Here is a 27,847-nt window from a genome sequence, read left to right as displayed (position 1 = left end):
GCTCCAGGCTCCGAGCTGTCCACACAGAGCCCGACGCGGGGCTCGAACTCACGAACCGTGAGATCATGACCTGATCTGAAGTCAGACGCTCAACCAACTGACCCACCCAGGCGCCCCAAAAGAGGACTTTTTAAATAAAATCTGCCTTCACCTATCTGGTAGTTAGCCAGAAAATAATCAGCCTGTGGCTCATATGAATGTTCAAAAAAAATATTTATTTATAAAAAATACAACGGGATAAGTTTATGCTGAGAAATGCAGCAATAAATACAGTTGAAGGAAACAGCAACTCTACATTGATACATTGGCACAAACAGGAAGAGCACACACACCACCCAGACCTAACTGTCTGCAGGCCGATTTTGTACACGCTCCTTTAGAAACACCACTCTGAAAAGATCTTGTCGGTTTAGGTAAGAGAATGAGTACACATATAATCACAAATGCACACGGATCAGGACTTTATTTAAAAGTTAGCAAACAATACTGTAGACATTGATATGTAAATTTCTAAAATGCTGCATCTTAAATTTAGTTGGCAAAGACCACATTTAGCTCTAAGCATGACTTTAGTCTTCCACATAGAAACCAGATAACTGTAAAAAAAAAAAAAAAAAAAAAAAAAAAAGCTTCCTATTGTTTGAAAATCCCAGTCTATTAAGTAGATTGTAAAAATGCATAGGTCTTTAATAAGAGAACTGGCTGTACAAGAGTACTCCCCTTTCACAGTATTCCTTTTTACTTCATATGTGAGTTATTGCTTCTGCTGTAGGATTTAACTGTTACAGCACTAAAAGGGAACTATTTAGGGAAGAGGCAGAAAAAGGAAAAGGGAATGTATGTAAGGCAATATTTCTTTTAGGTACAATAAGCATAATAGTGTTTTAGGAAGACAAGATAAAAATTACTCAAGGCTAGCTTGGTTCTCACTGAATAAAAACGGGCTAAATACTGAGCTCCTCTGTGTAAATCTAATAATCAATGCCTTGGTCGCCATATTGGTAATCTCTGGGGTAGTCATCTTGGTACTCTCCATGATATTCATCTGGGTATTCTGCCTGATAATCACTATCACTAATTTCAGACCCATTTGTTCCCGTTCCTTGGCTTCCATTGTGAATGACAGGTTCTGTGGGAGCGGCACAGTATTTCGGATCATATACTTGCCGCCCAAGCCCATACACACTCATTCCTTTCTGGGAAGCAACTTTGTTGGTTCCCATCTGTAGAGAAATCGTCGAGTTGTCCACCGGTTGTAATGTTAGCTTCTGATCGTAGATGTCTCTTCTGGTACCTGGTGCTAACATCCCCGCCTGGTATTAGAACATAGTATAAAAGTTAAAACAGCAGCTAAAATCTATTCTGCTGAACATTTTCTAAGTTATGAAATTCACATTGTGAACGCTAATGTAATAATAACTTCATTTCAGGGGTAAAGCTAGCTTACCAAATAGTCCTGATGCTGAATCTTTCTCAAGTACCAATACTCACTGGCTTTCAAACCAGGTCAGCCCTTCCTTCAAATCCTTGCTCTGCTATAAAACTGCTAGGTGGCCTCTAAACAAGCTAATACTTTTGGTTTTAGGTTTCTCATATGCAAAATGGAGAAAATACCACCTACTTTGGATTTAGGAGAGGACTCAACATAAGCAATGTAAAAAGCACAGCGTAATGTGGGCACCCTGGAGAGTTACATGTGAGTACCTATTATGACCACATACACTCTCCAGGCCATCCATTTCAGAAGCTCATCACACATTCAGCAGAACTTATGCCGAGCAGTCCTTAAGGCCTGAAATCTCAAAGAGCCAGCCACAAGTACAGTAACTCATTTCTCCATTTATGCCAAGCAGACAGTTCCAGGTTTAACTGGTAAAAAAGCAAACTTGAATGGCACCTATACGAGACAATGCCACATGTGGCAGGACATCTCAACTTTAGGTCACAAGGAGAAAGCTTTTTCAAACCCTATCCCCCACTCCTGTTGGATGTGAGCCCTGCCTGCTCTCCAGTGGTTATGGGAACCTCCCTATGAGGGGCTGATCTATTTTTAACAAGGAAATACTTCCATCTTGCATGGTGTTAGAATGCTGGCATTCTCACCATGCTATAGCCCCACCTAACTCCTCCTTAGAACACCAGATCATTTTACCTACCAAGTTTCAGAGGCATTAGAAGGAGCAATTTACTTGGATCTGGAGCAAGAAATAAACTTGCTATAATAAACGTATCTCTTTTCTTCTGGTTAGACGGAAAGACCAGCTGTTCTGACTGCCAACACACCATACTTGTGTTCCTACAGAAAGGTCCTCTGATTCTTTTGCTTTCTCAGCAAAACCAACTTTCCTGAAGGAATATACTTTAAATATACCATACAAAAAATACGTCCTTTGAACTTAGTAAGTTAAGTGTGGGATGCCTGGGTGGCTCGGTTAAGCATCCAACTTCAGCTTGGGTCAGGATCTCACTGTTCCTGACTTCAAGCCCCACATCAGGCTTCCTGCTGTCAGCACAGAGCCCTATGTCCCCCCCTCTTGCTCCCTCTCTAAAAATTAAACATTAAAAAAAGAGTAAGTTAAGTGCTAATTTAAATGATCCTTCTCTACTCTTTGCTCCAAGTATAAAAAGGCACTGCTTACCTGGCTGGCTCCTTTGTTGGTGCCCATCTGCAGACTAATTGTGGTCTGGTCAAAAGGTTTGTCAGTTTGCATTTTGGGATCATAAAGATGCCTCCTGGTCCCATAGGCCGTCATACCTGCCTGGCTGGCGCACTTGTTGGTTCCCATCTTTGAAGTTAAAATTAGCAATGATTACCACAGGTCACCACCATATACGACAAGCAAAACTTTGTGTTCTACTAAAAAGACAGAGGGGCACAATTGACAAGTCCCTTTTTGTGCTGAGGCTAGCTAGATACAAAATCTCCATGCTTTCACAACTTTCAAGGTGCTCACTTTATTATTTTAATTTTTTTTAACGTTTTTAAATTTTTTTTGACACAGAGAGAGATGGAGCATGAACGGGGGAGGGTCAGAGAGAGAGGGAGACACAGAATCCGAAGCAGGCTCTGAGCTGTCAGCACGGAGCCCGATGCGGGGCTCGAACTCACAGACCATGAGATCATGACCTGAGCCGAAGTCGGACGCTCAACTGAGCCACCCAGGCGCCCCCCCAAGGTGCTCACTTTAAAAAGAAAAATCTCAAACAAGGTTTTAGAGGGCAGAATTATGAATAATTACCCCTGCTCCTCTTCTCCCTACTGTCTATACAGCACAGATAACCAAATTAAGAGGTACCGCATCAGCCACTTAAAGGGACAGAGGCACTCTGACTAGGCAGCATGCTTTTCTACTCCAGGGGTTTGTATAAAAAGTGACAGCAAATGCCAGGTGTCTTCTCTGGCAGCTCAACAAGGGCTTCTTTCAAGTCTCATTGAGATCACCAGCATCTTCATGGGAAAAGGACCACATTTTATTCCTCCAACTCTCATGTCACCGGAGAGAAAGAGTGAGGAATGTGAACTCAACCAAATTCAGAGGAACAAGAATTCTTTTCTCCACTGAGAATATGGCTTTAAGGCCAACCGATATACCCAGTTCTATTAGCTGGGGACACATTTCTGATGGGTCTTTTTCCTTAAAAAGGAAGGGAGGGAAAAAAAATCATTACAATCCTACCACCCAGATATTAGCTGTAAACCTTTGTATGTGTGTCCTTCTAGGCTTTATCTTCTCTACCTGTGTATATATTTATCAATACACATGCATGTAAATAAATATACATTCAAAAATAGGCATGTGCATCTTTAAAGTAAAATCGTGATCGCACTGACCATTGTATTTTGTAACCTGATTTGTTTTCCTTCATCTTTGAATTCTTGTGTATCATTTTTACCTTACTCTGGTTCCTTCTGTGCGGTTATAATTTAACCAACTGACTACTGTTTGGAATTTCAGGTTTCCAGTTTCTTACCAGATACGATTTTGTAGTGTACAAAAATAAATCCACCTCACATGATGCAGTGGCCGCGAGGACACACTTCTCAGTGGTGGTTTCGTGACATTCTCCAGGGGAACGATGTGAAGGGGAATAAAAATACCTGCACTAAGTACTTCCAGTAGTGCTTGGCTGCTGTATTGTGCAAATAAATGACTTCGGCATTGAGGTTTTATAAAATTGCCTCATTTGGTCAGTATCATTTAGGAATTTATAAAACACGTTTTCTTAAAAAAATAAAGACAATGTAATTAGGGAGGAAAAGTCATTTCCTAGAGAAACAATTGTCAAGTCTGATGGCATGCCTGAGGTTTCTTCTGAAACCATCATCAACGTCTCAGGGGCTTTAAATGGACATAAATTATATAAACCACATATCCATCCCCAAAACCTACATTAGCATGGATCTCATCCATTCCTTACTTATGAGAGACACACTTTACATGGTGAGAACTGACAGTACCGAATCAAGCAGTAACACGTTGCTTACCTGCAAACCAATTACACTCTGGCCAGCTTTTAATTTTCCTTCATCAAAACGTCTTGTTTGTTTTTCTGCATACTTAACTCCGATGTCAATGGTTGTATGGAATCCTTTTGTTTTAGCCTAGACAGAAATTTGCACACTAACTAAAAAGGAATGCTGAAGTGGAGATTCTGCCAATAGTTTTTCACAGAAGGAACAACAAAGAAACGATACTGTCTGTAGATGAAGGCTTCACTAGGTAATACTCAAACTGAGGGGTTGAAAAACATATTTAAGGCCAGTCAGTAATACCTGTGGCTCTGAAATGTTAAGTGTTCTGATTAAGCTCTCTTATATGAGGCAGCTGATGTCAGCAGCCTTTCCATAAAGCTAATAATTATGGAGGAGACAGAGGCTGCTCCCCGCCTAGCCAGAACTCCCATGGGAAAGAAAAGACATAATTCATCACCAACATGGTGGGGCTTTTAAAAGCAGCCATTAAAGACATATACATACCAGACCTGCCAGAGCCACCAGTGTAGTCTGAACCTGGGTCATGTTTCCATTCTCAAAAAGATCGTTCGCTTCAAATATGTCATGTGGCTTCATGCCATAAGCTTGAATAGCCTTAATAAAGTTGCCAATATTCTCCAACTATAAAGGAAAAGAGCCATATAACTTTGGGAGCTCAACACTGACATTCACATTATCTAAACATTATAAGCCTTCATGACTACTGTAAGATGCCAGGCAGAAAGTTACTTGGCAAGGAGTCTTGAGCAGATACATACCAAGCACAGCTCTGTCTGGAAACGGAAAGAGTAAATAAAGAGTATTTTACAGTAGGTCACATAATGGTCTTTTTATTTTTACGTAGTCATTTTTTTTTCAGTTCTTTGAAGGCAAGATCTTCCTTAGATAGTTTTAAGAATTCTGTGATTCTGTCTGAGCTATCCAGGGCTAAAATTCTGTCAAAAGGTACAGGATTACTCACCTTAATAATTTATTATCTCGAAATATATAGTCAAAATATCCAATTTTATGTAACCACACCCATTTGTGAACTAAGACTGCCTAATATGGTGTTCTACAATCAACCATTAGTTGTTAAATTCCTTGCTTTTTCCCTCGTTTATCATTATGGTCTAGATTGTATTTCTCTGTATAAGCTGTGTCAAATCCTCTCCAAGAGTTGACAGACTAAATACAACTTCTAAGCTAAGGATCTAATCACAGAACTAATTCTAAGTAATTATGGAAGCAGAGTAAAAAATAAAATATAGCCATGTGCATTAATTTCTGCTAAAATGTCTACTTTAATCAAATCTTTGCTGCATAAAGAATAAGCAGAGGCTGCAGGTTCAGCTGTTTACCTGAGGCCAGTTTAACGAGGACTCATTAACCTTCTTCACTGAGCCCGGCTGTAGCTTGTTTATGAGTCTGAAAAGTAAAGTACAGGTGACATTTATTGTTCATACGAAAACAAGGACTGGAATGTAAAGTTGGCTCCTTTAACATCACTAAGAAAGCATTAAAAACATTTCTGAAATGTTATGGCTTGACACCCTGGATTGGGAAGGAGGACAGCACAGAAGCCTTGTGGAAAGGACCAGAAGAACAGAAATGGCCAAAACTTACTCGCAGAGGATTATGCCATCTTTTAAGCCCAGCTGAAAGTTGGTGCCAATGCTCATGCCTGTCACCTCTTCTATCCAGTTTCGGAGATCTTCTTCTGCCTGATGATCATACTTGGAAGCAATCTGAAATACAAGTTAACCAACTTTGGAAGAATTTTCATTAAAGCATCAAAAACTGCTGACTTCAGCTTGCTCTACTTTTCTTATCAAGACCACAACCGTGACATGCAGTAAATTACACTCATTGGAATTCACTGGCAAACCTAACCAACTATTATAGCTTCAGTAACTAATAAAAAACTTTGGTTAAGGCGGTTCTTGGAGAAAATTTGAACAGTACAGGGAGAGAAGCTGGGATTGAGAAGGAGAAACTATGGATCAAAACAAGACAGGTTTCCACTCATGACACACAGGAAGTGACAAGAGTTTATAGCGTATTACAGTATGGCAGTTGTCATATTAAATTTCGAAGATTAAGTCATTAAACACCACATTCCCAAAAAAGAGAATGGCAGGATTCTGACACATGCACCTATTTTACACAGTGTCTTAACCTGCCAACGCGTCTCGGCCAATAGTTTGGTGCTCACAGGGTTCTGGTGTTTCTACACCTCTATTCAGCCAAATGCACACCGTGTGCATGTGCACACACATGCACGCACTCCTTGGTACTGACCGTTGTACTGTAAGTACAACTTACACTAAGAAGCTCTGTTTATGTAGTCTATAGCCTATAAACTCACAGGAGCCACTTCTAGACCCTTAGTGTACCTAGCACACTACCTGACTTCCAAACATTTAATACAACTAAAAGAAAAATTCCTTACTTAACAGAATTCTATGATAAAGGCAATTTACAAACATAGATCCTATACTATTATACACGCTAAAACCTACTACACACAGATTTTCAAAGATCTCTTCATAATAAGACCAGAAACCTCAATTTAAAAAAAAATAAAATTTACACAAAATATTATTAAAAACCAGTTCTCAAGCTATTCCTTGTCCTAGGAATATTAGAGAGGTCGGTCAACCAATTAAGAAGAACACAGCTGGAAAGAAGAGATTATGTGTCATTTTTCTTCTCACACAGGTGAAATGCCAGCAACACGCAGATCATGCCCAGGGGGATGGAGAGATGATGAGCTTGTAACTGACTGTTGCAGCATCTATGGAAACGGAAATGAACACAGAAACATTTGCTTCCATAAAACATGATTAGGTTTCATTACTGAAATAAATAGTCTGAGGACATTTTTGTTGTGGAGAGGGCCCTCCAGTTCTAGTTCCACAGGGAACCCTCTCCCGAACCCTCACCATCAAGCGGCCGGGCAGGGTTTCTGATTCACCGTCTTCACTGCGGAGGGCAGAATCATTGGATTCCACTCATTACTGTATCATTTAGAGAGAAGCAGTCCTTGATCTGCATTTTCCTCCCAAGTTAGAGAAGTGGCTCTATACCTCCCATAGGCTAATGGAGGATTTATTTGAGCTGTAGATTTACTTAGCCAGAATTCTAAATGCAAATTCAATGAGTTTACATTTTCATGTTAAAATAACTAATGCTGTGCAAGGTGTCCTGGATCAAATTTTGGCCTGGAGGTTAGTTTATAAAAGACAGGTCAGGCACAATATAAAGCTAGTACACAATGTGTGTTAACTGCCTGCCCTCTGGTACTTCCACCCCCCCCCCCCAAAAAAAAAAAAACGCCACATTTATTTGGATTTCCTGCCAGTGTGGGTTACTGGATGTGGGAACAGGAAAGAAGGAGGCAGTGATGATGGAAGGTGTTGCCAACGGGACACATTCACCTCTGGTGAGCAGGAAGGAGGCATTACTCCTATTACACCTCAGATACGTATTCTTACATAATGAATGTATCTCCCCCAACATAGGGGACATATCTATTTAGAGAAATGGCACCTTTAGAAAATGCAATAAATAATTTGATAGAAAAAAATTTAAGATTTTCACACTAGATTTTGGTTCTAGGTGACTAGAAAAAAAAGCTAGAAATGTGGGCGGGGTGGGGTGTGTGTGGTATGGCTGGAAAGGGACCAACAAAGAAGAAAAGGAAAAACCAGCACTCCGTAAGTGTTAGCTGCGGAAAACAATCTCCCAGTTGAATTTTTTTTCAAAAGCAAAACACTCAACTAGGAGTTGCATTTCAATGAATCTAAAGACAAACATGGTAGGCTAGGGTGGGAGGGGTGCGGCCAGGGCTCTGAGCTGGCTCCACGCATCTTGCTATGGGTCCTAGTTCATAGTCAATCCATCTAGCTTCTGATCCATTTCCTGTCTACACAAAAAGAAGGCTGAATCCAATGAGCGCACTAGGTCTCTTTCCATTCTAAACTGTCTACACAGTTTGGCCAACCAGCAAAAATTAGAAGGAAATTCGTTCTCTTAATTTTTCCAAACGTAAAAATGTAAGTAACGCTGGAGGGGCTGGGGGTGTTTTGGAGGAGGGGATGAGCCCCAATGAGACAAATTTTTATTCAACAACAACAAAACCCATCCATAAAAGCATATTTATGTTTCCTTTATGCAAATGTGTCTGACAGATTCAATGCCATGCCCCAAACCACAAAGTGATTACAGATCTAACTTGAAATATCCTAGCAGAAAAGCCAGAGAGAAATTCATCTTCCCGGTGGACTGTTCTCATCAAGGGAGTGAGGAGAGAAAAATCAAGGACTGGAATTAGCTGGAATTAGTCAGGGTTCAAACCCTGACTCCACCACTGACTAGTTGCAAGCTGGAGCTCTGGACGGCCGACTCCGTCTCCAGACTTAATGTAATAGCACATGCACGAAAAAAATTCATAAGCACATCCAGGCGAAGCTCAAGACCCCAAGTGCTAATCTAAAGATGAAAAGTAGGAATGCGTCCCCATCCTGTAACTGTTGCTCCTGGCCTAGGATTTTACTTTAAGTAAAGGAGCAGCAAGGATTTTTCTACTCAAATACCACTTTTTTAAATAAGTGAGCTTTCTGCAGACAGCCCAGCTAAATAGAATTCAAAATTTCAGAATATGTACTTGTGAGTTTAAAAAGAAAAAAAAAAAATTCCTATGAAATCATCCAGGAAAAAAAAAATCTATTTCAAATTTTCTTTTAGCTCCCGGCCTGCAGCACTGTTCCACAGGACACAGAAATCGGAAGTGCTTCCTTTAAAAGTGTATCAGAACACAACCCAAGCAAATATGGTTATATTCTTTAATTACAGAGGATATTTTTTTAACTGTTTTATATACACAACTTGTAAAATCAAGGGACTGAGAACAATTAAAAATAAAAAGTAAGGTCTGGCCAATAACACTTATTCACTATTTCTATCTAAAAAAGCTTTAATTTCTGAACATCAGGCAGAAAATGCTGACAAGAAAACTAGCTTAAAAGATTACTTAATCTCACTTCATTAATACATCATGGAAATGTCACTCTGATTTGTTTAAAAATGACTCTTCTGGGGGGCCTGGGGAGCTCAGTCGGTTGAGCGCCTAACTCTTGATTCTGACTCAGGTCATGATCCCAGGGTCATGGGATTGAGCCTCGTGTTGGGCTTCACGCTGAGTGTGGAGCCTGCTGGAGATTGATATTCTCTCTCTCTCTCTCTCTCTCTCTCTCTCTCTCTCTGCCCCTCTCCCCTCTCTCTGAAATAATAAAAATAAAATAATAATTTTAAAAAAATCACTCTCCTGAGTTATTTATAAACATCATTTTATTTATTCTTCTACAAGATTTATTTGATTTGATCTTCCCAAGCCACTTTCACAGACCTTCTGCCTGGGTCCCTCAAGTGCACAGCAGCGTTTCCCAGAGCCCTGCCTCCTGACCCCTCTCCCGGGGAGGTGCACGTCCGGACAACTTTGGTACCATCACTGGAGAACCCCCACTGCAGGATCCTAACTAAAGCTCACCAACATCCCCCTTGCCAAACACAATCAAAGTTGAAGAAAATGAAGACAGAAAAGCCTCTGGGGCATCTGGGCTGGAGGTGAAGAGAAACCTCCTGCCAGTCATCCTCCTGGCCAGTCAGAGCTCTGCCAGTCCTGCTGCCACCCGCCTGGTATCTTCAGTTGCCCGCCCCCGCTTCCTCTTGTGCTGGGGCTGCCGCTCAGGCCCAGGTGGCTTCAGCCTTCTGCCCTTCCCTGGGCTCGCTCCTCAGAGCTAACAGCAACCAGTGTGGAGTCACCCTCTGGTTTAAGGGCAGCTCAATCCTTTCTAGCTGTATGACCTTTCTTCTGGATCTCTAAAATAACACTTGTTTAAAAAAAGAATAATAATAAATAAACAGTACAGAAGCATGCAGAGTGTGCATTTTCAATGGGGTAACACGGCCCCGCAAAGGGACGACAGTGGGTTCTTGTGGTGGGAGTGAAAACAACCGTAGACCTTACGGTAATCTGTGACCCTCCCCAACAAACTCTATCCCTTTGTACTAAATCTGGTGGGAGTCAAGAGGTAATTAGGAAAAACATCTAAAAACTTTCTTTGGGGAAGCAGTGATGGAAAAAAGTTGAGGAGCATGGAGACAGTAAAAATGCACAGGTTTCTCTTCACCTCCCTCCCCTCCCCCTGCCAAATCCTCCTCCCTTCCCAGAGGTGAGCACCTGTCTGTCTGCCACTTCTGCCGCGTGCACACATACATTCGGGCAAATCAAGTATAAAATAACAGTATATCTCCCTTCACAAGCACAAGCCCCAAGGGCCGACGCCTCAACAGTAAAGGGAGACACTAGATCAGACGAAAGCCTGCTCATTGCCAATAGCCAAGCCCTCCCAGCCAAGGAGGTCTGAGAAGTTCCCCGACAAAATCCCTAAAAGGGGATTCGGAGCAACGAGGGAAACAGAGCTTCAAAACCATCTCAACAAGTGACCCCAAAGTGCACTGTTTTATGCACTGTTTTATGGTGCTTCTCAGTGTAAGCAGGGAGCATTCAGCCAAAGTGCAGTTTAGTAAAAAGCTGGGGGTGCACCCGTGTGAGGGGCAGTGATTATATATATAACAAGAACTGTCAGATGGCCCCGCTTACACGCAGGGATGTTCTAGAATCTTCGAAAGAATGAAGATGTGTCTTTCCCATGCACTCCTCACAATATATTCTTCTCACAGTGCTTGGTAAAACCTGGAGGTGGGCAATTCCAGATCACTAGGCTCCATGTCTCACACCACCAAGGTAACCCAGCATTACCCCAAACCCTCTAAGTACGATCCTATTCAATGCAGCGTCCCTCTGTTTCAAGAGTTCCTGTGCCTCATGGATTCTTCCTCCAACGTCCTTCTCCATTACTCCTTCCTTCCGTCCATTATTCAAGTGGCTACTACATACCAGTTAGGTTCAAAGGCAAAGTCTCCGCCTGGAAAGCTTACATTCTAGTGGAAAGAGACAAATACCTATTAAATACAGTGTTAACACCCTTCCAAAAAAATTGTAATCAGAAAGGGGGATATTTAAAATAAAGAAAAGATGCCTGGCTGGCATATGCCTGAAGCATATGACTCTTAATCTCGGAGTTGTGGTTTCGAGCTCCATGTCGTGTGTAGAGGTTACTTAAAAATAAAACCTTAAAATAAAGAACAGAACCCCCTGGGACTACCAAATAGATTTCCACCTGAAATACCATGATGCCTCTTCCCTTCTTTATCACCTGCTATATAAAAATATATTTCTTTCTTTTTATATATCTATCTATCTATCTATCTATCTATCTATCTATCTATCTATCTAGATATCCTTCATGCCCAGTGCAGACCCCAACACGGGGCTTGAGCTCATGACCCTGAGATCAAGACCTGAGCTGAGCTAACAGTCTAATGCTTAATCCAATGAACCACAGGCACCCCTAGCATCTGCCATTCTTGATACCTCATGAAGACAATGAAGAGGCTTAAACATTTTTTTTACCTACCTTAACCTTCCCCACCCTTGGCAAATTTTTAAAGTATTCACATTGTGGATACAACAAGCTAAAGATCACATGTCTTGAAATCAAACTTTTAAAACTTCCTAAAACTGTGTTCCCAATTCTAGTGCGACCTAAGTAAATAACTTAACCCTGGTGAGGGAGGTCATCTTCCTCCCAGGACCATTGTGAGAATGAAGCCTGCTCCACAGGTAAAGAAGGGCCCATCTCAATGCCTGACACATCAGAGTTAATGCTCTCCCTTTTTATCGGCTTGAGCACAGAAATTACAAACTATTAACCGAACCCCACTACAAACTGTTCACTTTATTGTCTATGATTCAAAAAGTTCCACTGGGATTCATCTGGAATACTGCCCTTTGCCACTCATCAGCATGCCCACTCCTGCATGTCTTTGCATCCCCAATTCTCGTTCTTTTTCAGATTATTGCTGATGAAAAGGATAAAGTAACTACTTTTTGAAAAACAGATTTATATCTTTAAAAAAATTTTTTTAATGTTTATTTTTGAGAGAGACAGACAGAGCATGAGTAGGGGAGGGGCAGAGAGAGAGGGAGACACAAAATCCGAAACTGGCTCCAGGCTCTGAGCTGTCTGCACAGAGCCTGGTGCGGGGCTTGAACTCACAAACTGCGAGACCATGACCTGAGCTGAAGTTGGCTGCTCAACTGACCGAGCCATCCAGGCGCCCTAAAACAGATTTATATCTTAAGGGTGATAGAGGTGGGAATTCTAGAGAAAAAAAATCACTTTTACGTTTGGGATAAGAAGGTCAAGGTAGACTGCATGCCTTCCTCAAGGTCACTATAGAATCTGAGACTCCTTCCACAGTCTGAACTGTGCTAAAGATCTGATGGCAAATGAGTACATTCCAGGGCTATGGAAAACCAGATCTGCCTCAGGTAAACAAGAGGGACACCTAACAGCATTTTTTTTAAATCATATTTGTTTACGACAGAAACTCTGGGAACTCAAAGTGAACATCCTTGCCAGTGAGCTTCCGATAGATGCCAGAGAAAGTATCAACCCTGTGCTCCCCATTGTTCTGCTGTGCTTTAGCCAAATGAACCTTTAAAACCTGGCTGCCATCCAGTTTCACGTGGATTCTCTTGCCCACAATTTTGCTTGGGAAAACCAAGTCCTCCAGGATCGCGTTGTGCACGCCTGTCAAAGTGCAGCTCCTGGGACACTTTTGCTTATTTTCTGTATGGCTTTTTTGAGTTGGCCGAGGCAGAATTCTCCTCTGAGCAATAAAGACAATATGCTTCCCACTGAACTTTTTCTCCAATTCACAGATGAGCCGGACTTGGATTTTCTGGAAAGATTTCAGGTGAGGAACGGGAATAAAGATGATAATAGCTTTTGGACCACCACCAACTCCAATTTCCTTGGCTGCTGTTATATTCAGCTCCTTTAGCTGGGCTTTGAGGTCCGAGTTCATCCCCAGCTTGAGGAGAGCCTGGTATATGCCGGACATGAAGTTGTCCAGCTTCTTGTCATTGGGCCTCATGATCTTCATGCTCAAACTGAACATGGCCTTCTCCTTGGTGAGAGCGCTGGCCCAGGAAGAGCCTAAATGCATTGTAAAGTTGGGCCCTTTTCTCAGAGGTACAGCTGGACCTTCAGATCAACATGTCAGCATACGGCACCAGCACAATTTTTTCTCTCCAAATACGTATAGTCAGATAAATGCAAAGATATTATGGCTCAATGTACCAATACTATGAAACTGACAAAGTTTTTAAAATGTCCTAAGAGGAGTTAGTCCAATGCATAAAGCAAACCGTATAACTAATAAATAAGAAAATGCAGAAAAAACAGAATGTCAACTTTGCCTTCTCTAACTAGAAAAAGACCTTCAGTTTAGAATATACAATTTAGAATATACATAGTTAAAAATTGGACTTTGAAATTTCAATCTAAACAAGGTGGGAGTGAGCACAGAGGCTGGATTCCCAGAAGAATCCAGACTCAGAAAGAACAATGAACAAAGATGCATGGATTAAACAGCTCACTGATGTGAGATGCCCTGGCAAACGAAAGAACAGGAACCTGCATGAGGGCCCGCTGCTTCCTGACTCCCACCCAAAAGGCAAGGACCTCTCTACTATAGGCTGAAGAGCCTGGCTGTCATGCTAGAGTGGACTCCTGGAGAGAGTGTGCAGGTACCTGGGCAGAGGTGGGTAGAGAAAGTCATCCATTACCAGGAGCCAGCATACCTATGCAAGACACATCTAACATGCCTGTACTCTCCTTGGGGACAAGACAGGCTTTAGTCATCTTGTACCCCTAGAGCCCATGCCTAGCGCAAAGTAGGTATTCAACAAATGATTTTTCATCCATTGGTAGTAGTACCCAACTAGAGAAATGCCACAGATTTAAAGATCTATCTTGTTTCGGAAAGACATCTGCATTTGAATACTGCTGGTTTTTACAGGCGCCACATCTCCTTGATCTACCAATCTAGTAATCTTAGATGGACCACTAGGGACATATTTGTTTTACTTTCTCATAAAAGTCCCTATGTCCATGGTACTCCTTAGGTCCAGTTTAGTAACTCTAGAAGTAGGGCCTGGTCAGAAGCAACAACCATGCCCGCTGTGCTGATCTACGTCAAGGCAGGAGGGGCTTCCAGTGATATGTACCTTGAGGCTTAGATTTAGATCTGTTCTCTTCTGTCTTGGTAACAAATTAACAATTGGCAATCTGGAAAGTATTGGACATACTTATCAAATGGATAGAAAATTAAATTAGGAATAGCTCAAAAGAAACACAGTTCAGATTCAGAACATCCTAGCTTAATAAATTATTCCAGGTATATGTAAAATCCTGCACCAAAGTTCTAGAACTAACTCGTCATGCATACTCAATAAGCTAAACAACTCTGTCTAAAAAAAGCTAACACTCTCTCGGTCTGCACAGGTATACAATTCTTTATAAAATACTATTGCCTGTGTTATTTGCTTGATAATAACAGCTCTATGAGGTAGCCAAGGAAAGGATTACTTAAATAAAACAGGTGTGAGAGGAGCATGTAAACTAGAAAACCTTATGCAATTATCATCGCCCTTACTTTATAAAGAGGGAAAACCAACTTGCCAAGCAAGGATTGGAATCCTTTGACATGGAGGTGCCTCATCTACCTCATTACAGTGATCAAAACAGAATGACTCAGTGCTTTGTAGTCAAACAAAGGAGTTAGTTAATAATCCCACTAGACTTTGGTAGGTTAAACCATATCTGTGGCATTACCGTGATGAATTCTGAGTGCTGCAGCCTAGAAGGGGACACTGACAAATGGGCAACAGTTTCTAGAAGGGGCAAAGTGAATGGGGACAAGATCAGAAAAATCATACACAGCCTATAATGAGAGACTGTTCGCCAGGAATGGCTATATATAACCTAGAAGGGACTTTGGGGGCAGAAGAAACAGGCTAGTACCATCTGAATATTTAGATGAAAGTCCTGTAGAAGAGGAAGTCAATCTGTTCTGAATGCCACACTGCAAGCAGACCCAAGACAAGTGTGTGGCAATTCTAAGGAGACATACAATCAGCATGTAAGGATGGAGAGCACGTGAGTGCCAGCGAAGCACAGGGGGAAGGAGACCCCCAAGAAAACCTGCTGGAGAACATTCTCTTGCTTCGGAAGGAGGCTGGCTGGGTCTTGAATTTGATGTTGCTGTAGAAATCCTGCTGAAAGGGGACTGTCACAGAAGCCCCTCAGGTAAAAGAGATGAAAACAGAGATGCTCTTGAACACTCTGCTTCCTTCACCTCACCTCTGGGATATTTGAGGGTCCGCCTCACTCATCGCTCATTAGACTTGCAGCCACCTGCCATTTTTACTGCCATCTACATCTTCAGGTACTGGTGTCCTCAGTAGGCACCTAGGTGCCTCCTGAATAACTTGTGAGTCAGCCACATGGTCGGCACTGAAACGTTGTCCTTGGTTTCTCTCATTACAAGGGGCATCAAGGCAGGAAGTCTTCCTTCCATAGCTTTAGAACGTATACTCACTCCTCATCGACTATACAGCAAGTCTGCTTAGTAGGACGGGCCTTGTGACCTGAGGAGGCATGAAATCCACCTCCAAAGCCCTGAGTGTACATTGTATTTACACAGAACTCATCTCTACCAACCTGGGAAATGCTCCCTGCTCCCAGATCGCTGACCACATTCATCGAAGTGCTCCCAGCTGTCCACCCCAAAAGTGAGTCAAACACACACTGCCCCCTTACTCTGAGCTACTGTTGGGCCATGGGCAGAAAGAAGGCCAAGGAGGAGCAAGACCCCAGCCTTCTGGTCAGCCCTCAGTACATCAGGAGCTCCTGCTGGGGGCCCAGTTCTAGGTCTCAGATCTTGAATGCCTTTTCTAACCACAGCGGAGTCTGTCCCTTTGAGAGGCCTGGCTTTACACAACCGGTGAAGAACAGAGTTGAAATACCTCACTTTAGACACAGGCTAGATGCTGCTAGTGAGGTTTCACAGGAGTCTTAAGGATATATTAACTGTGCAAGATACCAGGGCCTTTTTCTTCGCAGTGAAAATTAGATATGAAATTTCCATTAAAAAAGCAGGATGGGATTTCACATTTCCTCTTTTTAAAAAACTGTATGACCTACATCATGAAATAGCATATGAAGATATAGGATACCCAACTTGTTGAGACACTAAGTAAAAAGGTTTTTGGTTTGATTTGCTTTAATGGGGAATGTGAAAAAAGATGAAGTAAAAAATAAGGTTCAAACACCTTCATGACACCAAGTCCTACACAACTGCCACCAAAGACGGGACAGATGCAAACTATGGCCCAGGCTTCTTATACACTGCAACAAAGAAGGAAAAAGTTACAAGACTGACAGAGTTCCTTAAAAAAATACGTTTCCACATGGCTCCCTTTTCCAGTCCTGAAGCCCAAGAAGACCCCGTGATGAGGTCACACGGTGCCCTCCACATCTCAACAATAAAGCCAACTACACATTTTACCCAACCTAACGCTATCTGAGAGCAGGGAACAAGGGAAAATAAGTTCCTCTGGAAGCTCTGGATCCCCCATCAGCGTGCTGTGCAAAAGTATCTTGGAGAAAAAAAAAAAAAAAGCCTCTTGGAGACTATGTAATAAAGGCTTGCTATAGACATCCAGGCACAAAAACAAAATAAACCCAACTTTGCATCCCTTCCAGATGAAGGGCCCAGGGAATGAGGACAGAGAGCAGTACACAGGCTGCAAAGGGGACTCAGCAGGACTCAGCAGAGAGTGGCAGCTGAATCAACAGTATATTCCACAGGCAGGCGTCAGCCTGGCCGGTCCCCTCCCACTGCTGCTGCCTGCACCATCAGACCCCAGTGGCTCCGGGGAAAACAAGGCCAGGAGCAAAGGAACACCCTGATTTCGCATGAAGAGGGGAACACAACGGTGGTAAGGAGGAGGAGAGGTCTCACCCACCTCAGTTGTTTCCCGGTCCTCTTTCTTGCTCCTTCCCAGCTTTTCACAGTGAACCTTCTTCCTTCTATTGCTTTGGTCCCACTCAAAGTGCATACCAAGGCCTTCCCCTTATTTGGTCCATCAGTGGGCACACACCACCCCCTATGTTGTCTGAAAAAGTGCCTTTTCCCCCCTGTTTTGAATGCAGTTGACACACAGTGTTACGTAGTTTCAGGTATACAGCACAGTGATCCTATTTCTCTATACGTTATGCTATGCTCATCATGACAAGCACTCATCACTTTTTTTTGTTGTTAAGTATTATCTCCATCCAATGAGGGGCTCGAACTAACAACCTCGAGATCAGTCTCCTGCTCTACCGACTAAGCCACCCAGGTGTCCCAATCTTTGATTAAACCTGCTGCTGGCTACAAACACCGTCCTGTTTTCTCTTTCATTTCATGACAAACCTCCCCATTTCCTCACTTAGTACTTCTTCCTAACATCTCTGGAAATTTCCTCTATGGAAGACCATCTCTCAGAAGGTCACCAGTGACCCCTCAGTAGCCAACTCTAGTGGCCTGTTTCTGCAGCACTCCGGAATGCCCCTCCAATCCCCCTCCCTGTGGCCGCTTGTTAAAGAACTTCATCCTAGAGCTTCCCTCTCCAGTCTGCCTTCTCCTCTTCACCTTGAAAGATGCAAGTTCTCCCTGAGTTCTGGCTTCTGATTAAAACAGTTAAGAGCATGGGCTCTGGCAACTAAATGCTCTGGTTGAAATCCCAGCTCTACTGTGCTGGGACCTCCTCACCTGTAGACCAGAGATCATTAATAGCACTTAACATCGGAGAGTTGTTGGGAAGAATCAAGGATTTAATTCACGTTAATCATGAAGAAGTCAATAAATGTCAACCCTTACCCTTCTATGTGTGCTTTGCTGGCCACTCCTGTCCAGATACCATCAAGATTTCCTCCTTCAAACTCAGAACATCATCCGGAACAATCACTTGACACTATTTGATAGCCATTTTGATAAGAAATCATCCTGATGCTGCCTAGACTTTCTATTTTAAAAACTACGTATCATCTGGGGCGCCTGGGTGGCGCAGTCGGTTAAGCGTCCGACTTCAGCCAGGTCACGATCTCGCGGTCCGTGAGTTCGAGCCCCGCGTCAGGCTCTGGGCTGATGGCTCGGAGCCTGGAGCCTGTTTCCGATTCTGTGTCTCCCTCTCTCTCTGCCCCTCCCCCGTTCATGCTCTGTCTCTCTCTGTCCCAAAAATAAATAAAAAATGTTGACAAAAAAAAAAAAAATTAAAAAAAAAAAAAAACTACGTATCATCAAATAATTTGTAAAAGAGAGGCCCCCACCTCACTCTGCTGCCAACTCACACCTGAGTGGCGGGGTGACTGAGACAGTAGGCGTCAACAGATGTCAGTGACCCGTGACTTTGTAATAATGAACTAAAACAAGTGACTTGAATTTTGACAAGCCTGCTCTGATATCGTTTTGGTTTACCACCAAGAGGAGAACCACCTTCTCTTTCCTACCTTTGGTGGGAAGGATAAACTAATTTTTTTTAGAGAGTCATCTGGTACTACCTATAACACTTTTATGTATTAGGTCAACAGTTATGTGCTTTTCTACACAAGTACTTTTTAAGTAAATATCCACCAGAAGGGAGGTAATAAATAAATAACCAGAATCTCTACAAAAGACTACAATTCAGTTCTAAAATGGTCGAATGATATTCAAAGTTGCACCAGTGGTTGGGTGGGGGGTAAGGGATACAGGATACTTTCACTACTTCACTATCTGCACTCTTCACAACAAATGTTTCAGTCACAAAATCAGAACAGAAAAAGAGAAGAGGTTCTCACAGGCAAGGAAGATGGAGCCCCAAGGTAGATGCACTGTGTCCATACAGAGATCACTTGTCCAAAAGTCATGGGCTCAGCGGGGATTTGGACCCAGGTCTGGCCCCAAAGCCTACGTCTTTTCCTCCACTAATGTTCTCCCACCCCCACCCCCCTGAACCAGCCCGACAGGAAGTATCTATGCTGCACACTGAGCCTTTGGCAGAGGGCTGTGCTGCCAGCCAGCCAGAGGAGGGTTAGGCAGCAGGCTGGGCCTCTGCGGCTTCACATGAAGTCCTTTCCACTCCCGGAGGAGGAGAGGGCATCCAGAAGCAACCTCTACCACCATCACCGCATCAGACTGATGCACCATGAACATGCTACAGAGTTCGAGAAAATGTTGATTCAAACATTTCCCCAGCCCATGGGGAATCAGCAGTCTCAAAGGGCGTTGCCAGCGTGGTTCAAAAGTTCATAAGAAGATATTTGGCAGAGATGTCTCAGACGAGAAACACTTTAACTCCTCCACGGGCCCCTATAAAAAGGAACCTCCTACAACAGGCATGTTTTAGAAGGTGCTGTAAGACGGAATGCAGGAAAGGGTGTCAACAGAGCAGTCATGGAAAAGAGGAAAAGAAGAAAATTTAAAAATCAAGCCCAGAGGGGAAGAAAATTCAAAACGAAAGCCTGGCTGGCAAAGCATACGCCTGTGTGTATGTGTGGCCGAGATGAGGTGGGGCTGAGGGATTTCTACAACATACAGGTCTCTCAAGAAAGGTAAGGAAAAAGCAGAGACAAATGCCTCCCAGTCTTCAAAGCAGAGAATGGGCCCATTCAGGGGGAGGGATGCGGCCATACGTGAACTCTCATGAACTCTCGAGAACGGCCCCAGAGTTCCGGCTTAGCTGCGAAGGCCAAGGACCCTGACAAGCTCACAATATGACGTTTAACCTAAGTATGATTTCTGTACTCGATCAGAACTATGATTGCTGTTGCTATTTTTGCATTCAAAGTAGAATCACATGTTTGAATTATGAGAGACTTACTACACATGGTATTGATTATTTTCTCTCCAATTTCCTCCCATGTGAAACAAAAGGAGGGAGGGAAAACTGCGATCATGAAGCACACACTCTCTCTCCCATTTGTGGAGCCTTGTGTAGCACGAAGCAGGCTGAGAGGCGGGGGATAATGAAGAAAGATCAATGTCCAAACACTTGGGAAGGGGAGAGAAACAACGAAGTCCTGGCCAGCCCTGTCTAGCCACTCCACAGCCAGGATCCCCTGGAAACGTGTCAGCGAGGAGAGGAAAATGGCCATAAATGCTTAGGTTACGTCTCACCCGAAAGAGTCCTTCCACGCCCAAAGATCTCTTTTCCCTGCACTCCTGCCTCCAATCCCCTGGCCTGCCCACTGCAGGCCACTGATGGCACTCATACCCTGAAGCTTCCTGTTGGCAGAAGGAAGATGCTGAAGAAGTTCCCTCCCTTCCTTATGGGGGAAAACTAATACTACATCTTCTGGGCCCATGGACTTCCTTCACACAGGTCTATGCAAAGCCTTCCTAAGACCATTTGACACAGAAGGCCTCCAGTGCAACCAAGATTTAAACACAAAGGGGTAGGGGTAGGGGCAGGCTCAGGCGGTGGAGCATGTGACTCTTAATCTCCAGGTTGTGAGTTGAAGCCCACGCTGGGTGGAGAGATTACTTAAAAAATAAAATCTTGGGGCGCCTGGGTGGCTCAGTGGGTTAAGCGTCCAACTTCGGCTCAGGTCATGATCTCACAGTCCGTGAGTTCGAGCCCCGCGTCGGGCTCCGTGCTGACAGCTCGGAGCCTGGAGCCTGTTTCGGATTCTGTGTCTCCCTCTCTCTCTGACCCTCCCCTGTTCATGCTCTGTCTCTCTCTGTCTCAAAAATAAATTAAAAAATAAATAAATAAATAAGTAAATAAAATCTTAAAAATAAATGAATAAACACAAAGAGGTAAATATGTTCATCAGTGCACTATGGAGGAATATGAGCCCTATCTGAAAGCAAGAAATGAAAGAGGCATCTTATCTTGTTTAACAGAAATCTATCTCTTAAGAAGAAAAAGCCAAATAATAACATGGCCAGAAAGCAAAGCCTCAAGCTCTCCGAGAAGCACCTGGCTCTGGGGGCAATGTGGACACAATGAGAACAGGCTTCGAACCCCGGCATTTCACAGAGGGAGCACAGGCTACCAGGGGAAGGAGTCTTGGATAAGGACTCTAGGGGCAGATCATATTCTAGACACAGAAGTGAAATCCAGAGGTATTGTTTGGCATTGTGGTCCCCTATCTGCCAGAAGCCTCATTCAGATACAAACAGATTCCTGAATGAATGTCCAAGTCTTGGAGATAATCTCAATATCTAGAAAACAAGAGAAGCTCAGGAGAACACAGGACTGAACGTAACCAGCAGAGAACCAGCCAGCAACGTGGAACAATGGCTAACACTTACATGATGTGTGCTTGTAGTTCCAGGCATGATTCTAAACACTTTACAAGGGCTGTCTATTTTACTTCTCCCAACAACCCTATGAAGGCAGGTATTTCCATATCCTTATTTTGCAGATGAAACACAGGTTACTTGCCCAGAGTCGCAGAGTAAGGGGCAGAAACAAGATTCAAACGCAGTCTCCATAGTCCACGGTCTTAGGCACGAGAATCTACTTTCTTACTGACAAGAACCAGGTATCTTCAAGTTCACAAGGATTCCCACGGTCGTATGTTTTTATAAAGTCTGCCAGGTATTTTTGTATTTCTGGGAATGATTGACATGTTCCACCCTCCCACACTGCATATGCTTCAGGCCCCACAACCAGGATCTACTCTGGGCTCAAGAAATCCTTAACAAAAACCTGAGCACAAGGATGTGTGAATAACAGCTAACAGCCCAGTATGGCCAGGAATTTAGGGTTAGGAAGAACCAACACACACAGAATATATGCTGTAGGAGGCTAATGCCTAGAATAAAATGAAACTTGCCAAAAAACTCTAAGGACGAGCCCTCTCCCACCACCTAGTCATACTGAGAGAGTAAGTTAAGCATTTTCTCATTCTGCTGGGTGTAATGGTATAATTGGCTACAAAAACCAAAGCCATCCAATTGTGCTTCATTTTCTTCTTTTTTTAATGTCACAGATAATAATGATCGGTTCATAAAACACTTTTAGGTGAAAATACTCACTAACCCCCACGATCCGAACCTGGAAGGGAAACGGTACAGGGGGAAGGATGCACCTCTGGTTGATGGCAGTACTTTCGACATCTTCCTCATCAAGCTTTTTTTTTTTTTTTTTTTTTTAAACGTAAACTCTACACCCAACATGGGGCTCCAACTCACAACCCTGAGATCAGTCAAGAGTCACATGTTCTACCACCAACTGAGCCAGCCAGGCACCCCATCAAGCTTATTTCTGAAATCTAAAGGAGTGGATAGAGACAGACAAATAGTACAATTTCCACAAAGGAAAGAGTGTAAAAAGCTGTGAGTCACAGCACAGTGAACTTGATAATGATCTTCATTAAAATTCCAGAGTAAATATGTCTCAGCATTTTAGAGAAGAAAGCATGGTACCCCTTCTCAATTTAGCAAATGTATTTTCTTAAACTGTTTTGGTCAAGAGAGGGGGAGAAAAAAAGAGGGCAGGTAAACCACAATGGCATCTCCCACCCAGGAGGCCAGATCCGCTGAGTGACCACTTTGCAGGTGGTCTTTGGGAGATGCAGGTATCCCACAGAGCCTTACAGAGGGGCCTTCTACCGTTCCTCCCTAATCTGGGAGTCTAAGAAAGAGCCTCAGCAAAAGCACAGGAATTATCTTGCTAATAAGTTTTCCAGTGTAACATTAATAAAACAAACTGAAGAAAAGCAATCTGTGAAAATCACCTTGTCCTTCCAAATTATCACATTGCACTACAGAATTCTATTGCGAAGAATAATAGGGTTAACTTCCAATTTTTAAAGATGGTAAAATCTACTCCTGATGGATAGGTTCATTAAATCAACAAATACTTATTAAGCATCAACTATATCCCAAGTTGTATTCTGAAATACAGATCTTGACGTAGCTCATCAATGAATAAGACTGGAACCCCTATGGCTGGTAGAAAGAGACCGTAAAGAAAAGCTTTGAATTAAAAGCCTATGTCTGGGGACGCCTGGCTGGCTCAGTCAATAGAGCATGCGACTCTTGATCTCAGGGTTGTGAGTTCAAGCCCCATGTTGGTTGTGGAACAACAACAACAAACTAAAGCTAGACCCAGCTACATTTTTACCATGATTCCGGTGCTGTACCAGGCAGACCACCTTAGGGTGCAATCTGCGGCTGGAGTCCACAATCACCTGGGGTTAATGTGATCAGGAACACTCTTAGAGCAACTGCTTGTCCAAAGGCAGGCTGGCTGCCAGGTCTCACGGGACATTTGGTCCTATTTGTTACTATATGATTGTTTAACTTACTCTTCAGTGATTTACAATTTTAGTAGTAAGTCTTCCAACATGATTTTTAACTGTTGAGGGCTACCACTGTTGCAACCAAGAAGATTCCGCAAGAAGCTATTTTGCTCAAACCATACATTCCAGGTGAGAAAACTGTGAGAACGCTCATTCCAGTTCCCATTCTTCTTAATATTTCAGAGAGATGACACCCCTCAAAGATACGGAGGTAATTTCAGCTCCACCCACTCCCTCCACAACTGATTTCCTCCACCTTCCCTGGGACCTATAAGATCCCCACAGCATTTGCCGTGAGCCCAGGGAGGGTATGCCTCCCTGCATCCTCAACTTTACAAGGTCTACTGGCTCCAACATCTTGTTCAGAGCCAAGCGTCAGGAAATGCTGTGCTCTCCTTGAGGACCCGTCATGTTTTCTCACAGCTTAAAAGGCACAAAACTGTTTTCCTTTTCATTTTGGTCCCCAAAATGCAGTGGGGGGGTCTGGCTCAACCTTACTCCGTTCTTTCTTCCTTTCTATTTCTTTCTTTCTGTTTCTTTCTTTTCAGGACCTTACTACTTTATGAGTGTTTCCATATCCCACAGAATTATCTACACCAGTTTCCGTGTTATCTGTATTATCCCTGACCCTACTATTCTATTAAGATCTTTGCAGATTGCAAGTTATTGACCCTTTTGTTGTTTAAAGATGCAGTTCACAGTCCATGCTGAAAGATTCTACTTTTTTAGGCTGTTTTCAAACTTTTGCCATTAAAAAAAAAAAAAGTAAGTCTGATATGTTTTGCCATGTATTATCTATCATCTTGTCAAATAAATATCTTAAGTTTACAGATTTTTCCCCTGCACTTTAACTAATTAAAAGTACTTAAGATCAAAGATTTCCTCAGTTCATTGACGAACTGTTTTCACAGCTGGAATATAAAAAGACCAAAGGCTTAAGAAATAGAATATCGATACTAATTTTCAATTACTAAGAACTAATAGCTACAACATAGTCACCGAGTACGTACTATAAGCAGACACATCTCACCGTAGTGTTTAGGGGTGGTAACTATTATTTCCCCCATTTTACTGATTAGGAAACTGGGACAGAGATATACCCATGAACTTGCCCAATATTATACAAGGCAGAGTGACAGAGGGAGGACTAGAACCCATGTCTGCTTGAATCCAAGGTCTGTTCCACACTGCTTCCTGAGGACGTTTATATTTTTTCCACTTTGTTAAATGAAGTTTTAAGAGGGGGGAAAAAACACACCTTACATTTAAGCAACATATCAGTTATGCAATACATAAAGAAAACAGAGGAAGAAATCAAAAAGTGTCCAAACCAAGCAGTGTCAAAGTTCATGTTCCATATACCCACTCCTCTGTTGGCACTGTGTCCACAGCTGAAATGCAGTATCTCATACAAAAGCCTTACCAAACATGGATATTTGATTTCCAAGCCCAGAGCAGATGAAAACAGCACTGGATGAGTAATTACAATGTCAAGAAGTGACAGGTGGACAGCAAAAGTGGGGAGGGTGGGCAGACAACAGTGACTGGTAGTAGAATATCCCTAACTACTTCACTAAGATATCACTTGGAGAGTTTACATTCTTAGAATACTCCAACTCTCTTCTGTGATCTTGAGCAAATCACACCCTTTCTGAGCTTTGGCATCCTGACCTATAAATGATGTTGGATAGCCCCAGCAATCCCTCCCACCTGGAGGGGCTGCTGTGCTGTTAAGATCAAAAGACTTCCTATGAAAGGGTACTGTATGAAGGGCCCATATAAATGAATGGGGTAGTTAAAATATGCCTTTTGTGCTTAAAGGAATAAACCCGCAGTTATAGAAACTCGAAGCTATAACTTTCCAAAGGCTCTGAAAACTGAGGTTTTACTGTTTTTAAAAATGTACAATTACAGTGATCTAGCCAGTGTGTGCAATTCCTTCAGTCTGCTCAATAAAAAGGAGGAAAAGGGCAGAAGCTGCTTCATTAGTCAGCAAAAAGAAATTAATACGGATATGAACATCCAAGAAAAATAAGTCACTTGAAGGACTGCCAAAGTTATCAGGACCTCATTTACAATGCAAAAGGTAGAGACTCAACCGTTCAACCGTCCCCAGCCAAGAATCACAAGGGCGAATTAAAATTAATGTGTACACGCCAGGCCAGGGTATCACATCCAACAGTTTGGACTTGCGGATTCCTCTGAAAGGATTCCTAAAGCTCCATTTGTAAACCCTGGAAAGAACCGAACAATCAGGCACAAACCATTTCTCTGTCCTCTAAAAAAAATGTTCAGGAAACTATTTTCGAATAAGGGCAAGGCACTAGACAAAGTAAAGAACCCAAACGTTCCAATGTTGGATTCGTAGGTTAAAATCAACTCTTTGCCTCAAAGACTGTTCAGAATTTATTAACTGAATCAGGATGCGCAGGCTGTAACGGGGGGGGGGGGGGGAGAAGAGCTATTAACTCTCCCTTGGGGTTTGACGATGCGCTTCATTGCCTCCATATAATTCACTCCACACCGCGTGCACCCTCAACACTGGGATGCTGCAGCTTTGACAATGCCAGCGTATTCTACCAGCGGTCGGACGGTGCGGTGGCAATCCTGACATGCTTCGGCTCCCGGGAGGTTAATGGGAATTAAACCACAGCAGCCCTCCTTTGTGGCGCTTTGGCCAGAACAGCAGAAAGGAGACAATGAGCGTTCTGTGCGCAGTTCCGCGCCGATTGGCTGCTCTCTCCCCCCAGAAACCCCTGATGTCATGGGCTTGGAATGCAGGGAGGGAGGGAGGAAGGAAGGAGAGGATTTGGGGAGGGGGGACGCCTCTCATCTCTTTCCCAGACCAAAAGTCCCAAAGATAAGCCCAATGCATTCCTAATGCTAGGCAGTGGCAAAGCTGAGAGTTTCCAAACGCAAATCACTCCACACTACAACCCGCCTCGGCAAACATACCCTAAACAAAAGCAACCCACGAAAATATCCTTGATACCGTTGAAGTCTAATGTACTACAAACTTCGGTTTTACAAAAAATCTCAACTCTACAGCAGATTTCGCTTCCAAAGCGGCGCACTCAGGCTTTGTCTCCGTTTTCCGCAGCAGCAGCAGTTAATTTGCCTCAAGGCACCGCAATTCGGAAACTGTGAAGCGTCCGGGGGTCCCTGGGGTCGGTGGACCGCTCAACGGCCCCCCTCCCCGGGAAGAGGCAAGGAACAATGGGGGGCCCAGTTTGGCCACGTAACCGCCTGACTCGGCTTGTGGCTGAATTCGGCCGGGGGGTTGGGGTGAGGGGAAGACGCACGGTCCGGCAGCAGCCCAGGCCCGGGCGGACGGCGGGGGCTGCTTGCCGGGTCCCCAGCCGCGCCGATGGGCCCCACCTAAGGGCGAATGACCAGGCAGGAGCGCCCCCTTCCCGGAGGGGCGCGTCCTGCAGCCACGGACCGGCTCCGGTAGCTGCAGGCCGGCGCTGCGGGATTCCAGGAGCCCGGGAACCCACCGCCCGCCGCCAGTCCTGGCCCGCGGCGCTGAACAAAGCCAGGAGAGCGCGCCTGGGAGACCGGCGCTTCGAGCCCGGGGCCAGGACCGAGACGCGCGGCCACTCTCACGCCGCCCCGACGTCTCCTCCCCGCGTAGCCGGACAGCCACCGCGCTCAGAGGAGAAGAGCGGCCCAGCGCCGCCGCAGTCCCAGGGACCCTCGGGCGGCATCTAGCCTCCCACCCCTCGCCCTGGGCGTGGCCGCCCCACCAGAGCCCGGGCGTACCTTGTTCTTGACCTCGGCAGAGAGCCCGTAGGAAGGGCCCTTGTTGAAGTGGGTCATGGTGGTTCGGGAGGCGGGAAGAGGCTGCGCTCGGGTCTGGGGGTTTCTAGTACTCGTCTTCCCCGCTCCTGGCCCCGAGGAGTGGCCGCAGCGCGAGATGCTCTGAGCTCGCTCCCCTGGGCGGCGCAGGAGACGCCCAGACGCGGCGGCGGAGCGCGGGCGGTGCCTCAGCGGCTCGGTCCGACTGGGTCCCGCAGAGCCTCCCGCTCCGCTCCCGAGTCCCCCACGAACTGCCCCC

The 27,847-nt window shown here is 44.0% G+C and overlaps 3 protein-coding genes across 6 annotated transcripts in view; 1 reads left to right on the top strand and 2 right to left on the bottom strand.

Annotated features, from left to right (window-relative positions):
* SLC44A3 (solute carrier family 44 member 3) overlaps window positions 1–10,412 on the top strand; it is a 109,451-nt gene extending 99,039 nt beyond the window's left edge. For 2 of the 4 annotated variants that reach the window (XR_009257935.1, XR_009257938.1), the window contains exon 16: window positions 1,586–3,831. The gene's annotated coding sequence lies outside the window, so the exon portion shown is untranslated. Of the gene's footprint in view, window positions 1–1,585; window positions 3,832–9,845 lie in introns of those variants that run through there. The other 2 variants (XR_009257936.1, XR_009257937.1) reach the window with 2 other exon arrangements.
* CNN3 (calponin 3) lies at window positions 197–27,847 on the bottom strand. Its single transcript, XM_058716488.1, has 7 exons — window positions 27,553–27,847; window positions 6,101–6,222; window positions 5,836–5,902; window positions 4,979–5,116; window positions 4,487–4,603; window positions 2,640–2,786; window positions 197–1,313 (listed from the first exon to the last, which is right to left on the bottom strand). The coding sequence occupies exons 1-7, from the start codon at window positions 27,607–27,609 to the stop codon at window positions 972–974; spliced, it is 990 nt and encodes a 329-aa protein (XP_058572471.1). The 5' UTR covers window positions 27,610–27,847; the 3' UTR covers window positions 197–971.
* LOC131504342 (small ribosomal subunit protein eS7-like) lies at window positions 10,403–15,945 on the bottom strand. The gene has a single exon (XM_058716489.1). It carries the CDS (start codon window positions 13,613–13,615, stop codon window positions 12,983–12,985), a length of 633 nt encoding a protein of 210 aa, XP_058572472.1. The 5' UTR covers window positions 13,616–15,945; the 3' UTR covers window positions 10,403–12,982.

The sequence above is a fragment of the Neofelis nebulosa genome, chromosome 2, assembly GCF_028018385.1.
Source record: "Neofelis nebulosa isolate mNeoNeb1 chromosome 2, mNeoNeb1.pri, whole genome shotgun sequence".
Classification (NCBI taxonomy): domain Eukaryota; kingdom Metazoa; phylum Chordata; class Mammalia; order Carnivora; family Felidae; genus Neofelis; species Neofelis nebulosa.
The sequence above is the reverse complement of the archived record's forward strand: the minus strand, read 5'-3'. Positions and strand labels throughout refer to the sequence as shown.

Bases quoted from the DNA above. Each gene is read 5' to 3' on its own strand.
- LOC131504342 (XM_058716489.1), bottom strand. From the start codon at position 13,615: ATGCATTTAGGCTCTTCCTGGGCCAGCGCTCTCACCAAGGAGAAGGCC.
- CNN3 (XM_058716488.1), bottom strand. From the start codon at position 27,609: ATGACCCACTTCAACAAGGGCCCTTCCTACGGGCTCTCTGCCGAGGTC. The intron at 4,604-4,978 runs GTATGTATATGT...ATTTCTGTCTAG, and splicing joins TGGTGGCTCTGGCAGGTCTG to GCTAAAACAAAAGGATTCCA. The intron at 2,787-4,486 runs GTAAGCAACGTG...TTAACTTCAAAG, and splicing joins AGAGTGTAATTGGTTTGCAG to ATGGGAACCAACAAGTGCGC.